Source organism: Coloeus monedula, assembly GCF_965178545.1.
Source record: "Coloeus monedula genome assembly, chromosome: 6".
Taxonomy (NCBI): domain Eukaryota; kingdom Metazoa; phylum Chordata; class Aves; order Passeriformes; family Corvidae; genus Coloeus; species Coloeus monedula.
The window spans coordinates 56530378-56545601 of record NC_138786.1 but is presented as its reverse complement, the minus strand read 5'-3'; the positions used below and the strand labels follow the sequence as shown (position 1 = coordinate 56545601).

General features: G+C 47.9%; 1 protein-coding gene across 1 annotated transcript; it reads right to left on the bottom strand.

Annotated features, from left to right (window-relative positions):
* Positions 1–5877: 5877 nt before the first annotated feature.
* ZBTB42 (zinc finger and BTB domain containing 42) lies at positions 5878–11846 on the bottom strand. The gene is made up of 2 exons (XM_082283327.1): positions 11702–11846; positions 5878–10311 (listed from the first exon to the last, which is right to left on the bottom strand). Exon 2 carries the CDS (start codon positions 10295–10297, stop codon positions 8870–8872), a length of 1428 nt encoding a protein of 475 aa, XP_082139453.1. The 5' UTR covers positions 10298–10311; positions 11702–11846; the 3' UTR covers positions 5878–8869.
* Positions 11847–15224: the final 3378 nt, after the last annotated feature.

The window sequence follows — 15224 nt, the reverse complement described above, 5'->3', positions numbered from 1 at the left end:
TTCTCCACCACACTCTTGCCAGCTGAAGCATTTAGACCTTACCAGGCCAAAGGCAGGAAGGACCCTCACGTTCACTACCTCATTCACTTGCCTACACCACCACAGACTACGCAGTCCCACACTGGTCCAACCCCAGCCCAGTAGGTCTCAAAAGGTTAATAACCCCTGGTGTAACCTGGTCCCTGTCCCCCTTTTCCTAGCACACTCTATCTGAATACCCTCCTTTTGAATTAATGAAGGAGAAATTACTTTCATTAGTAAGAGGCTAATGAGGTTATTTCTGAAGTCAGAACCAGATGATCAGTTTGAAGGCTACAAGAAAGGGAAAGCAATCTCACTCGGGGTTTCCCCCCTACACCTCTAAAAATTTAAATTGTGTTCATTAAAAAGAGATCAAAATTCTACCTTAAGCAAAAGCCTAAGACAAGGCCCAGAAGAACACAGCCTACTGCTGGCCAAGCAGGGGTCAGTCCCTAAGAGTGTCCTGAAGAACAAATGCAGCCTTAACCTTGCACGTTTCACAGAAGGCGTTTGTGCAGGCACTAACCCAACAGCCTGTTTCTCATGCTGGCCACCTACAGACAGCAGCTTATGCCCTGGGGCCTCCTAGATCTTCCTGGCTGTGAAATAAAACACCCAGGGGGCTTCAGAATAAGCTTGTTCTGCTGTTCGGCTGCTTTGCCCAACACTGCATCCAGTTCTAGTTTATAAACTGGGTCAGTCCCCCACACAGACCATTTTTACAGCTCAGGCATCACACTGCCAGTAGAGCCTGCCTCTTTATCCAACTAAAAAGGTAAAACATCAGAGCATATGACCTGCACTAGATATGAGGGTGAGAAAAAAGGCTTTCTAAGCTAAGGGAGAGGTGAGCATCACGACAGACTGCCCAAGGAGGTTCCTACAAGCAGGTTAGACACACATTCCTCAGGTAAAACTAGTAGTGAATTGTCCCTAACCAGGAGCAGGGCAGAGCAAATTCCCAGACAAGGTCTTTTTCCCTCCTGTGCCAAGGATTTTGTGCATATCCTTGACAGCAACATGGTGAAAGGAGTTGCTTACAAAACATTTTCAGAAACAAAACTGTTATATGTATAAAAACATCTTAGAGGAAATGATTAAAAGGAAAGCAGCTTCTTCTGACAGCTGATTAGACATCAGAAGGGTTGAAACCCCAGTCAGTGTGACTACTCCTAGTCTACTAAAACTAAGATATTTTTATTTAATTTCCAGAGTGAGAAAGAGAGCAGCTTCTGCTCCTCCAAATCACTGGCCTATGAGCTAAAGACACCTTCCAGTAGATGAGACATTTAATGTTCCTGATCCTGTTTCAGTGCTCGTTGCCACAACCTATTGCACAGATGTGATGAATTTTTGAACACAAGATCTATTATGTTTCCTGCCAGAGGCTCAAATACATACAGGCATTGAAAACACATTGCCAGGTAGTTACTTTTTATACTGACTCAGTATTTGCTGGCAGTCACTGCCAAGCATTACTTGACTCTTACCAATAGGTTGGGAAGTCAGGACTGCTAATGATATTCTTCATGTTATCCAAAAGATCATCTTCCCCCATCCTAAAGTGAAATTCAAGTGATTCTCACACTCAAAGACCTACCCTAAGGCAAATTCTTACCCCAAGGAATTTGTAATACCCAAGGCAGAACTGGCATCACCCTTTCTGTCCCCCTCCTGCCCCACACAGCATTTGTTTTGCAAAATGCTGCTGGACTGGAGCTGCCTTATTGCCCCACAGGGGAATTCATCCCCTTATTGCCCCCACCTTGGAGAGCTTTATACTCGGGTGCTTTTCAGTCCAAGCACTCTCAGCATGACCTTGGGAACGAAAATGGCACCGTCTCGTTCCCATCTTGTGCCAGCCAGGAAGTCCAGTGCCTGCCAAGCGCCGGCCAGACACCGCAGAACACCACAAAGTGCAAGGGAAGCTCTTCCCTCCCAAAGCCAAATCAGCCATTTGATAATTAACCACCCGGGCCGAGCCAGACGAGCCCCGAGGACGAGGGCGAAGCTCGCGGTGCTCTCACACAGAACCTGCGCCCCGCGGGCGGCCCCGGGGAGGCTGGGGCTGACCCCGGCCCTCGCTCGCAGACACGGTGGCAGATGTGCCGGGCTTCCCCACGGTCTCCCCCTTGCCTGGCAGATGCCGGCCTCTCTGGGAAAGCGCTAAATGGATTCTGCTGAATCACTGCAGCAGATGGTTCGTAACACCACCTGGATAGCACAGAAAAGAGAGAGAGATAAAGAAGGTTGGGGAACAGAGAGTACCTAGTGTGTGGGCTGAGTTATCCCGAGGGATAAGTAACCTGTGGATAAGGTTGGCATTTGAATTTTTGTTTTCCCAAATTCCTGTGTTATTAAGACTGAGAAGATCCCTTTCCTAGCAATTCTATCCTGACATCTATAATATACATTGTTAAAAATCCCCTTGGGAAAAGCTTTCAAAACCCATTGGGATGCCAGAGCCCACCCTTTGCCGCTGGAAAACACTGGCAGCGCTGCCTGGCCAGGTTGCTTTGCTGGTGGGAGCATCAGTCTTCATCCCTGCCTGGACCAAGCTCCTCTAGCTGGGGTAGGGCACAGAGGAGGCTGATGTGCAAAGGCCCAAGAATATTAAGAAGGATGTAGGAGACGTGGTTGTTCGAGGGTTCTTTTTGAGCCAGGTTGGCAAATACTTCAGTTTTCTGCAGGAGATCATTTTGAAAGGGCAGGGGAGCCAGCTGCGTACAGAAGCAAGCAGCTGTACAAGAGAGAACAACAAACAGGAAACAGGTAACAATAACCAATATGTTTGCTCACTCTCCTCCTGTTAAACAGCAATTTTTTTTTTTTAATTGGGATGAAAAGAGCATGTCAGGAAGAGCAGAGGGCTACAGCACATACACCAAGGGTGCCTGCTTGGAGAGTGCTTGGCATCCCTCTGCAGTGTCATCCCACCTCTGAGAAGTAAGAACCTGGGATCCCTTGGTCTGATGGTTAGGAGACATCACTGCACAAAGCTGCTCAACCTGCAGCACTTCCAGCTGAGTCTCCCCGGCACAAACACCAAGTCATTTGAGATAAAGTGCTCTCCAGGCAGTCGGTCACTGCTCTGCTCATGATTCCTCCTCCTCCTCCCAGGACAAGGCATTCTCACACACCAACTGCACCATAGGCTTGACTCCATTTCACTTGAGCCCAGCTTTGTCCTACATAGGCTGTTTTTGCTGGGTCACACCTGTCATTGATTCCCTCAGAAAACAGCTGCTGTTTCATGTTCTGCTGTTCACCTTGCTCAGCACAAACGCGCAGAAAGACACCGGTGGGCAAGCAAAGCTCAGGGTGGCATGATCTGACCTCGAGTACAGTAGAAGCTGGAAGGTGACAGTACTACCAACCAGGTGGGCAACACAAAAATCCCCTCTACCCCAACTACTTCTCATGGGGGACACCTACCTCATTAAATTCATGCAAGAATTTAATCAATTTAAGCAATAAATAGGATCAATCCACACAGTGCTTCCCCACAATATAGACACCAACAGCACCAGGGACACTCTCATGGGTCAGTATGAACTCTCCTCATGCTTGGGAAGCACTTGGTCCAAACCCAGACCTGATCACCTAAGCCAGAAAAAAGCCATTCCTCCGCAGTCTTCAGCTGCACAGCAGCACTTGGTGACACGTGGCTGGATGCACCCAGATAGCCACAGCCACCTCTGGGCCTACCAAGGCCAGACCACTTCCAGAAGGCACTTAGCACTTCAAAACAAAAGCTAAAAATAAACAAAACCATTTCCCAACACTCATCCCAAGGAGAACCAGGCTTTGCAAGAATGGCAGGAACCCAAGCTGCTGGCATGGGCAAGGCTGACCCCTGCCAACCTAAGGAGTCCATGACGTGCTGTAATCCTGGAAGATGACAGCCCTTGCAGAGTGGGACTAGGACAGCAGATGCTCCTGGGGGTCACCCCCTTTCCTGTAGGTTGCAGGATCACTCCCAACATGGCCATGAGCTGGCAGGGAGGGAATCCTGCCTGGAGCAACCCCATTGCTTATTTGGTACATACACAGCCTGCACACCCCCCTTCCCAGTATCCACTCAGTGGCCTGGTTTCTTCTCAAAGCTTTTTATATTTCACATTCCTAAGATTTAATTATGTTATCAGAACAACAGGCATCGGGATTTGGAGTGCCAGAATTCACATTAGCAATTGCTATCAACAAAGAAAATGGGCACAGCATGCCCATGCCAGAGGAGATGTGGGCTGCTCTCCTCAATCTACTCACAGTTATTTATAGCCTGTTTGCAAGCCATCCACCTCCCAGGTTTAGCTTCAAGCTTGCTTCTTTCTGAGCACCCTCTCTCTCAAAGAAAAGCCTTTTGCCTCCTCCTTCCCCAGCATCGCACTCAGATTTGGGCAAATTTATTTAAATTTTTTGGGGGCAGGGGTGAGATAAAACACCTTTGAATGTTCTTCCATACATCCACAAAGCAGAAAAGAGTGGAAACAGAGTGCCACAAATAAGCATCTGCAGGGACACCCATCTCTCAGTGGTAGAAATTAAAAAAAAAAAAAAACTTAAAAAAAAATATATTTATAGTTTTTAACACTTCACCACATTGCAGATCATCACGCATCTTCAGCAGCTTTCAGCCCTCCCCGCAGATGGGGATGGAGGCACAGGATCTCTACGGAAGGACACATGCTTGAAGGCAAGAAATACCTATTTTGAGACGCTTGCGAAGAAGCTGCTAGTGGTAGCAGGAGGGGAGCGATAGCTGTGCCTCCACACCAGCATTAACTATAACCTGCCCATCCTTTAACCAGCACCATCTCGAGGCAGTCCCATTCTGCCAGGAGCCTTTGCTTCCACATAATTAAGAAACACAGAACACAGTGCACGTGGTACAGGTGCAAACCTCCCCACCAGCTTGTTGTCCTCCCCTGAGCAGCAGCCAGCACAGACAGCTCGTGCCTTCCTCCTCCCAACCCCAACTCCTGCTAAAATCAGCCCAAGGATTAAGGCAGGAGTGGGTCAGAGCTCAGCGGCCCAAGGCTGGGAGAAATTCTGCACTTAAGAGAAGCCCCTCACACCAGTTAGCCAGCACTGTGCCGGATCAGCCCAAGGGTGCTGGGCTGTCCTCGCACACCACCTCACCCCGGCACTCACAGGTTTGTCACCCGGCCACCAGCCCCTGCCTGCGGCTGCCACGCAGCATCGCTGGGGCAGGGCTGGCCCACAGCTCCCCCGGGGCACCCAGGGAGCACCGAGCCCCTTCAAAGAGCCCCAAAAGCCCTGGTCAAAATGCAGAGATGGTGCTGGGTTAGGTCCAGCCTGGTCACTAAGGAAATACTCAGTCAGGGCTCTGATTGAGACACAGCAGCTCCTTACACGCCTAAAATTCCAGATGGCCCTGAAAAAGAAAGAAATTATTAAAGTACACAGCAATAAATTTTTTTTAAGCAGCAAATTATAAAATACTTGCAATTGAAGTAATCATTATTAATACATAATAAAAAATCCCAAACACCACACCCCTTCTGCTAAAGGGGGGAGGAGGAGGCTGAAGCTTACAATTCTAGCACGTTTTATTTAATGTAAATTTATAAAGACAACAATCCTAGTCACGATTGTCACATTGTACAGCACATACCAATACAGTTGCAAACAGAACTCCACACAAAACTAAGCGCTAACAGTAGCCTGAATCACTCTTCCTGCGATTGTCGTATCTAGACTAACAGTATTACACTAACACTGAAGGAAAAATAGTTCACTATAAAACAGTGATAGAACATTTTTATAAAATATATTCCATTCCAATAGCTTCTCTACATACTGTATACTATAAAACTCTCCCACAAAAATTAGTGTCTTTAAATATACATATTTAATCTGAACTGCACCAAGATTAAAAACAATTAAAAATATCAATGATTTTTTTTTTTTACATTAACTTCACAGTATTTGTTTGTAGTAGAAGACAAATCCAGTGTTTAAAATGCAGAGCAGGACTGTTCCCTATGGAGACAGCAACTGCCCCACAGAGAAATAGTTTATGAAGAGACAAGCATTAAGTGTGCCATGTTTTAGTACTTCTCCGTAGAGCCATGAACCATTTTGAAAACATGCTCCGAGCTATTGCAACTTAAAAATAAGAGACACACAGAGTAATAGCCAAAAAAAAGTCACCTTAAGAACAAAAATAAGTGCAAACATTTCTTTACTTTAGAAATTCAAGCTATGAGGAGTGGGAACACAAATACCAGACTGTAAGAACAGTGTGTTCATGATGTAGTCAAGAATGAGAAAGTCTTTTTTTTTCCTTATTTTTAAAAAAAACCCAACAAAAACAACTTTTGCCCCATATTCACTGCAGCACAGAGCATGCTCATAGCATCAGTTTAATGAATTATTTCTATACTAAGATCAGACAAAAACTTGTTTCAACTTTTCCCTGCTCCATACGCTAATGATGTTCTTATGGCACATCCTATTTTATGATCTTCTAAAAAAAAAGTAAAAACTGAAAAACTGAAATGCAAACAAAAGTGTCACAAGAATGCAAAATTAAGATTACCAGCTTCAGTAATGCTGACTCTACATTAAACTCTTTACATGTTGCTCAACATGCAAAACCCATTGTTATAAAATTTAAAGTGTAAATTAACTACTTTTGAAATAGATTAACAGTAATAATTCCACTTCAAAAACAAAAATCTAATAAATACTATATCAAGTATCTTCAGGAGAAAAAAATAACTTAATTTTAGTAGAAAGAAAAATAACTTAATTTTACTAGATTTTGTTCAGTGCTATTTCCAATCACAGCAAAAATAAAAAAAGAAAAAAAAAAGAAAAAACTGATTAAGTAGAATAAGACCACAGTACCAAAGCCACTTATGTTCAAGATACAGTACTCTCCCACAACTTTCATATGTAACAGGTTCAGCAAAAATATTTTACAGTTGAGAAATTAAACTGAAAACAAACCCCAAAACTATAAATAAAAGCAAAATTTCACATTACATGTACATTCATAGTTTAAGAGATGAATAATAAGAGGCTGTAACAAGTATATCCTGATTTTCTTTAAAGAGGAAGTACTTATTTTAAAAAAAAAGTCAATCCCATATTATTGATGTAGGTAGTGCTCAGTTTTTGGACCAGAGGGGGAAAGGCATTGGGAAATTTTTTCTTCATAAGATGCAATACAGTATTTTAAGCACAACTTTTAAAAATAACCTAACTCAGTGCTTCAAATTCATTTTAAAACACACGCTTAAGTTTCACCAAACAACTCCAGGAGTGTCAAGAAAGCTGGTGAAGCAATGCTAATGCAGCAGAAGGACATTCAAACCCCTCAAATATTATTATTATATTTCAGTCCCGTGTACATGTACCTTGAATGGGTAATTTGACTGGAAGGGAACAAAGTGATATCCACCGACATGCACAGACCAAATCTATTAGGCAAGAAACTGAATCATCTGGAGTAAAACTGGCTATAGTTACAGGCAGCCTCAGTTTACAAACAAACTAAACAAATAAAAGAAAAATTACACCCAAAAACTTCCCCTGAAAAGGTGGGACTTGGGGAAAAAGTTAGGCCATGCTTTCCCTCCAGCAGTTCATCTTCATGCTGCCCCTTGGAAACACCAGCAATTGCACACAACTTGGCTCAGAGGGAATCGCCAACTTCATAAAAATAAAAGAAAATATCATTTCATGCTGCTGGTTTCAGCATGGCAGCAAACTTTTCGGGCAAAACAGCAGGGCATCTCCTAATGCACAAGGTATGAGTTACCTTGAACTACAAAACCCCAGAAACCTGGTATCAGGAGGGGTATTTGCCCACTTTACAGCTGCTGTCCCCTCCAGGGGGGATGGGATCAGCTTCTGTGTGTCGATATGGGAATGAAAATATTCACATATTATACAATTTTTTTGTATGTCCTAGCGTGCATCTGTCAACATTTCGGGAGTGAATGTACTGCAGACAGAACGTGTTTTTCCATCCACATTTTATGCTCAAAAGCAGCTTTTCAGCAGGTCAGCCCTGTGAGGAGGATGGGTGGGAAAGGAAAATTTAAGTCAAGTCCCAAGGCAAAAACTTCTCATTTAGATTTTAGGACCAACTGCAGAACAGTATTAGTGGAATAAAGAGAATAAAAAATGACCAGTACCAAAGATGCAGCCAGAAATCCTCAACCCCTTTAAAATCTGGGCCAATTCAATGTCTCATCCAGCTCTGTAAAACAGAAGTACATCTGCCCACTCTGCATCGTTTCTCTACACCAAAATGTACTTAAATCATAGTTCACCTCTTCAGATTTTTCTCTGCAACACACAGAGGGCATTTGGGGACCTTAATGGAAGCCAAATTTTTCTCCAGAATTTGCTGATAATCTTTTTCAAAAAAAAAAAGGTAAAAAAAAAAATAAGAAAAACCAAACCAACAAAACCCTGACCACAAAGCAAGTACTTCCAGTGTGAAAACTGATGCTAAATCATTGCAGAATTACTTAAGATCATTTCACATTAATAATGTAACATGGGTGCATAAGAGAAGACCTAAAGGACTGTGCTAGGAAGGGAGGGTGGCAGGGGAAGGGGGGAAATGGAGAGGTGGAACAATTGCATTAAAAGGCCTCTGGAGTGTATACCTCTGCATCTTTTAAAGATCATATACCTGAAGTGAATATCACCAAAACAAAATAAAGGAAAGGGAGGAAAAAAAAAAATTAAAATTCAGATGCTGCCTTTTTTTCCCATTTTGTTTTAAAAGGGTGGGGGGGGGGGAGGTGGAGATATTTAAAAAAAAAAAAACCAATGAAACAAAACAAAACAAAAGTCACACATCTCAAACAACCAAGGACTTTACAAGGCCACAATGAAATTTGCGGATATGTCTGTACAAATCTCCGGACTGCGTGAAGCGTCTCTCGCACCACTTGCACCCGTGGGGTTTCTCCCTGGTGTGCACAACCGCGTGGCGGCTGAGGTTGTGGGAATACTGGAAGCTCTTCCCACACTGGCCGCAGGTGTAGGGCTTCTCCCCCGAGTGAGTCCTCTCGTGCCTCTTTAGCGTGTACATGCAGGAAAAAGTCTTTCCGCAGAGGGTGCAAGTGGGGACCGACCCGTCTGGGGACAGGCGGGTCCGGGAGCCGTCCTTGTCACGGAAGTGAGAGCTCAGGTGCAGCTGAAGGATGTGAGGGCTCGGGAACACCTTGCTACAGAGGGGACAAATGCAGATATGCCCAGGAGGCACCAGGACGCCTGAGGAGATGTCCGACGAATCCATGTCGTCCTCACTCTCGTCTCGCTCTTGATCTATATCCTCCTCTCGGGCATGAGAGCTGCCATTCCCCGCGAACATGTGTCCTAACCCTGTCACTAGGCTTTTGGCTGAATTCCCAAAATGCTGACTCTCTGGACTCCTGGCTTCGCTGTCCTCCTGATCTGACAGCAAGTCTTGTTCATCTTTAACAAGTGGCTCGGTACCCTGCTGCTGGCTGTCGGAAGCCAGCTGTCCAAAGACATAGGAGGGGTGTAAGGAATCTCTCCCCGGCACAGGCTTGAAAGACAAATCCAGCGCGCAGTCCACATCACTCGAAGCCAGGGGATGGTTAACAGACCTTTGGGACAAAGGTCCTGTGGAACTATTGACATTAGCCTTTGTTTTTCCAGCTGCTGCGGCGCACGGTTCTGCCTCTGTCGGCACAGAGCTGACACTTATATGATCAGAGGACCAGGCGGGGTGACTGCTGACCTTTTCTTTGCCTGCTGCTCTCTCGTATTCTGCAACGCTGAATTTTTGTTTGTTTCCTGGGTCAAACTCGTGGACCAGGGGCACTCCGGCGTCTAGAAAATGCTCCGCTTTCTCCAAACTAGCCGCCTCATCATTAATCTTCTCTTCCGAACATAATTCTTTATCTTTCAACTTGCCCTTGCAGACTTTCACAATGTCATACATGTGAAGGTAGCTCGCCGCAGCCAGCACATCTTCCACCGGGAGACTGTTGAATTCCAGCTTTCCCTCGTACATGAATTCAAGCAGCAGGCTGAAGGCAGGGGCTGTGACAATGTCACTGTTCAGATGCACAATATCCCTTTTGTCTAACTGGTCCCTGTAGAAAAGATGGAAGTACATACTGCAAGAGGCAAGAACGGCTCTGTGAGCTCTGAATTGAGCTTCTCCAACTAAAACAGTACAGTCACACAGGAAGCCCTGGTGACGCTGCTGACTCAGACACTGCAGCAACTGGCGGCTATGGTCTGGAAACTCCATTCTTCCTTCATAACCTGTTCAAAACAGGAAAAACTTGAATGCTACTGTAAACTAAAGCCTCCTAGCAGCTGTAACAAACAGATCGGCTTTTTGGTAACCCAAGCCAAAGAAACAGCCTTGGAGATAACATTTACTGTTAATTGTCTGTAATAGTTTTTGGGGGGGGGGGGGGGGGGGGGGGGGAGGGAGGGAGGAAAAAAAAAACCCAACACAACATGCTTCTCATCCTTTCGCACCTGCTCCGAACAGGAAAAACTTGATTGTAAGTAAACAAAAGCTAGTAAAGCAGCAGCCCCTCCAACCTTTGTTTCTCCCACTAAGCACTTTAATAAAATTAAGCACAGGAAAGCAAACACACACCCCCCGAAAAGAAAAAAAAAAGCACATCAACTCCCAGGCTGTCTTCCCAGCAACGCTAACTTGGGGCATCTTTTAATAAAGCATATTCCCCGCGTCACGCACGCACACACACACACACGTTTAAACTTTATCCTTAGTCGTTATGCACCGAATCACAACAAAACAGCGGCGGCTGGCGCTGGGGGAGCGGCGGCTCTGCGGGGAGGAGGGCGCGGGGCAGAGCGGGGAGAGGCCCCGGCCCCCGCATGCGAAAAGGGCGGGGGGGAATAAAGGGGGGAGGAAAAAAAAGTTTCCCTTGAAGTTATTAAAAGCCAAGGAGAAAAATAAGCGGCGGAAGGCCGCCGGGAGGGCAGGGCTGGGGCTGCAGCCGGCTGCGTGCCGCGGCCGGGCGCTTACCTTCCGCGGGGCGCGGCGGGGCCGGCCGCGGGCGCGGAGCCGGGCGGGCAGGAGGGAGCGCGGTGCGAGTGCGACCGAGGCGCGGCGGGAGGGAGGGAGGGGGAGAGGAGAGAGAGGCAGGCGGGAGGGAGGAGGAGGGAGGGAAGGAGGAGTGCTCGGTTTGCTAATTACACCGCAAGCTGGAGAGTCAGCTGCTCTGACTTCACTGCGATGGAAATGCTACCTCCAGCTGTGCGCCTTTTAATGCCATATGTTACTCCAAATCTCGCTACCAGCCAACCACAGCTTGCTGCCTTTTAAAGTTCCAGCAGCCCCATTTATAGCCCGCGATTAAATCCCACAAACTTGCCCCGAGCCCGCCCCCCCCCCCCCCAACACTCTCGCCACCACCAGCCCCCAGCCCGGACCCCACCTCCCGCCGCAAAGTTGCTCCCCGCAGCCCGCCGCGGTGACCTTCGCCGGTGCCCGGCTCCGCGCAGCGCTGGGGGGGCCGGCGGGGGGAAGCACCGCGGAGCCGCTTGTGGGATCTCCCCGCTTCACAGCCGCGCTCCCCAACTTTGCGGGGAGGACTTTCCCCCGCCGGGGTGTGGCGTGGCGGCGGGTTCCCCCCGCGTTTCTCCGCTCCGCGGGTCTCCCCGCGTTACTCACCGGCGGGCGGCGGCGGCGCTCGGCGTCCGCATGTGCGCGGCGGCGGCGCGGGCGCTCCGCGGGCGCGGCGCGGGGCTGTGGCGGAGCAGGTTGTTCGCCGGCCACTCTCGCGATACTTTCGCTGCTGCGAGCCGCGGGTGCGGGCGAGGGTGCGGGAGCGAGCGGCCGTGTCCCCGTCTGGAGCACACAATGGCCCCGCCGCCCCGGCCAGCCCCGCCGCCGCCGGCCGGTGCGCGCTGCCGGCTGCGCCCTCCCCCTCGCCGCCTCCTCCTGCTGCTGCTGCTGCTGCTGCTGCTGCCGCCCTCCCCTCCCGGCCGCTGCATTGGCAGCGCCGCCGTCCCGCTCCCAACTCCGCTGCGCCGCCGCGGACAGGGTGCGCCCGCCCGCCCGCTGCAGCCCGACGTGCCGCGGAGCGCGGGGCCGGAGCAGCGCGGCCGCGGGAGCTGCGCGGCGCCGGCCCCGCTGCGGGAATGGGGCGAGGGCCGCGGCGCTTCCCCGCCACACACACCCGCCCCCCGGGTTTATCTGTAGTTGCGCGCCAGCTGATAAATACCAAATGCCGACGGATTGTTCAAGATGACCTTTTCGATAGTTGATTTGAATTTTAAATTTTAATTAGCTGTAATCGCAGCAAAAGTGAGCGCCCTGCGAGGAGGGGGGCGCGGGGTTCCCGCTGGGGTTCCCACCCGGCTCAGACCCGGCAGACGCCGCCAGAACCCGCTGGGAAGCTGCGGCTGCCCCGCTGGAAGCGGCCCGGGATGTCGCTGCTCTGGGTTGTCCCAGAGCTTCGGGGCTGCAGCAGCGCCGGGAGGGGAGGCAGAGGCAGCGGGCTGTGGATTGAGGCTCCGGGTCGAGGTGGACGTTGAGGTTTTTGAGGAATGAATGTGAGAGTGCTGGTGGGAGAGTGGAGGGGTAGCGGAGCACCGGGGGCACTTCAGAGCTCCCCAGCGAACGCCCTGCGTGGTGCCAGTTTACCAGATTGTGCTTCAGCCTCCAACAAGTACAGCAGGAAAACTCCTTTCCCTTTCCTTCCTCTAGGTTGCCTTGCCTAGATTGTAGTATCTGCAAAATAGCAACTTTTTTTTTTTTTTTTAATCCATTTTCCCCACATTTTTCTACAATGGTAGCATTAGCACATTAAAACATCGGGTTTAATTTGGATTTAATTCAATTTAATTTGGATCTCTGATATATTTAGGCTCTTTGTCACAGGAGCCAGGGTCTGCATCACCAACACCACTTTTATCACGTGAACCTCAAATGTTTAACTCCTTTTGCAGTGAATGCCAGGATATTTGTGGGGGTTTGAGCATTAATGATTGCATTGTCACAAAGCTCTTCTCAGAATAGCAATATTTGGTAATACTGACAGCTGTAAGGTTTGAATTGAAAAACTCCAGCCCCGAATGTGGAGGTGCCCAGCGCCAGCGAAAGAGTTAAAGGTCCTGGGGTTAAATCTGTAACCCTTCAGTGAAGTGGAGAGTTTTATCTGTTTGTCCACCATGGCAGACAGGATTGGGGAGCTCTGTCCTTTAAAGATGGTGTCACTCTGCAGTCACAGCCTGCACAGGCTCTACCAAAAGTGGAGCAATTTCTTCCCCAAAGTGCAAGTGCAATCTCCATGAAGTTACTTTGCGGATTTGCTAACTTGTGGGGTTTTGTTGTCCTTGTACACTGGAAATGTTTAGGCAGAATCTTGAGCTCATATGAATTAGCCTTCTTGGCAGAAATCCCTTATTTTGTGTAATTAATAATTCATTTTACTCTCTTCCCTTTAATAAATAAGTTGAGAAAAAACAAGATTACAAAAAGAACGAAGGTTTTAATTCCTATTTGGATGCTGTAAGCTTGGTATAATTGTCTACAATCTCGCAGCGTCTTATTTTTAGGAAACCAATTACAATTTCATGGTAAGTCCGTGGTCATTATCGAGTTTGAAATGTCAGAAAATGTAACAGCTTTCCCATTTCCTCTAAGTATCCATTTGGCATGTTGCTGGCTTGCTTTTTCAGAACTTAGAAATACTATACTCACCTTCACACCAAGGCAACGCTGGGTACAATACAGGTGTTGTACTGATTTAGCTATGGTTGTATAAAATACTGGTAGTACAACTCCCTAATGTAAACAAGCACAAAGTCATTACTGGAAGCAAGGCAACAGGAAGAACTGCCCCAGAAACTTTATTCCGAGAGCTCCTGTGTTTTTGACAGCCCTCGTGAGAGCACGACAGGGTGAGAAAACTATCTGCTTTCCTCTCCCTGGCCCCTGAGCCCTTCTCAGGCTGAGGGCTCCCCTCCCACCAAACCCAGAGAAGGCTCCGTTTTCAGTCCTTCCTCAAGGGAGCAGAGCCAGGCAGAGCTGCTTGGCAAGTACAGAACTTTGTGACTGCTGCCTGTGCTCAGAGGAGATCACATCCACTGTGCCACCAAACATCAGGATGGCCGAATGTGGATGGGGACTGATGGGAGCTGTTGGGAGCGACCGTGTTGGGCATCCTTGTGCAGCCTTGTGCACTCCTGGGTCTGGCTAAAACCCTCCAACAAGCCTTTTGCTGCCCATGGAGCCTTCCAGAGTTGAGCAGAAAGCCCAGCTTTAGGGCAGAGAGAGAGTAAAAATCAGTGGTGCTGGCAGGGCTTCCACTTGCCAGGCAAGGCTAGCCCTGCTCCTGGTTGATTTTGCTACCTGGATGCCAGCCAAAGCCCACAGAAATTAGTAGAAAAACCAACTGGATCAGGTCCATAAAGCCTGAGGACTTGCTTCCATTCTTACCCCTTTGATCCAACAAGAGTAGGTATTTACTGAGTGGGGCCTCTCTAGCCCTCTTTGTTGGCCAGATGCAGAAGCGGTAGCAACAGGTTTTTCATGTGATTTAATCGTTTTCTCTCTCACCGCATTGGGCAGAAGCCTCTTTGTGTTTGTTTCTACATGATTTCAGTGCTTTTATGTTCTTTTATTTTTTATAGGGCATCTTCTTTGTGATAGTCCAGTTGCATTTCAGAGGGAGAGTCAGGGCCTGAGACTGTCTAATACTTGCAGGGTTGAAGCTATTTTAAGTGCATTGGTCATAGTGAGGTTTATTTGCAGAAGTTCCTCCAAACTTTTTCAAAGGCTGTTTTATCCCTTGCAGACAGCAGCAAGCATTAGAAGGACTGAATGCTTCATTCCCTCCTGTGAAACAGGGAGGAATTTAACCCCAAAAGATGCAGAGCTGATGGCGGTAAGACAAGGAGCTGCCCTTGGCATCCACGGAACTTCCCCAGTTAGCAATCTCCTCCAGCACTTACCCTGCAGTCAAATCCAAGGTCAGCATTTGGGGGGTTGCTCAGCTTGCAGTAAAGTCATAAAAGTGGACTTTCCCAAAGATCTTTTCAAGCATGTCATCCAAGACTCCACAAAGCATTAACTTGCACTGCTGCCATTCCAGACATTAATCAGAGCATATATTGCAGACAGTCTCCTCAGCAGTGTGCTTATGTGAGTCGTATTTGTTTTATGGCTGTCCTGCTGATTTCTCCCTGAT

Bases quoted from the DNA above. Each gene is read 5' to 3' on its own strand.
- ZBTB42 (XM_082283327.1), bottom strand. From the start codon at position 10,297: ATGGAGTTTCCAGACCATAGCCGCCAGTTGCTGCAGTGTCTGAGTCAG.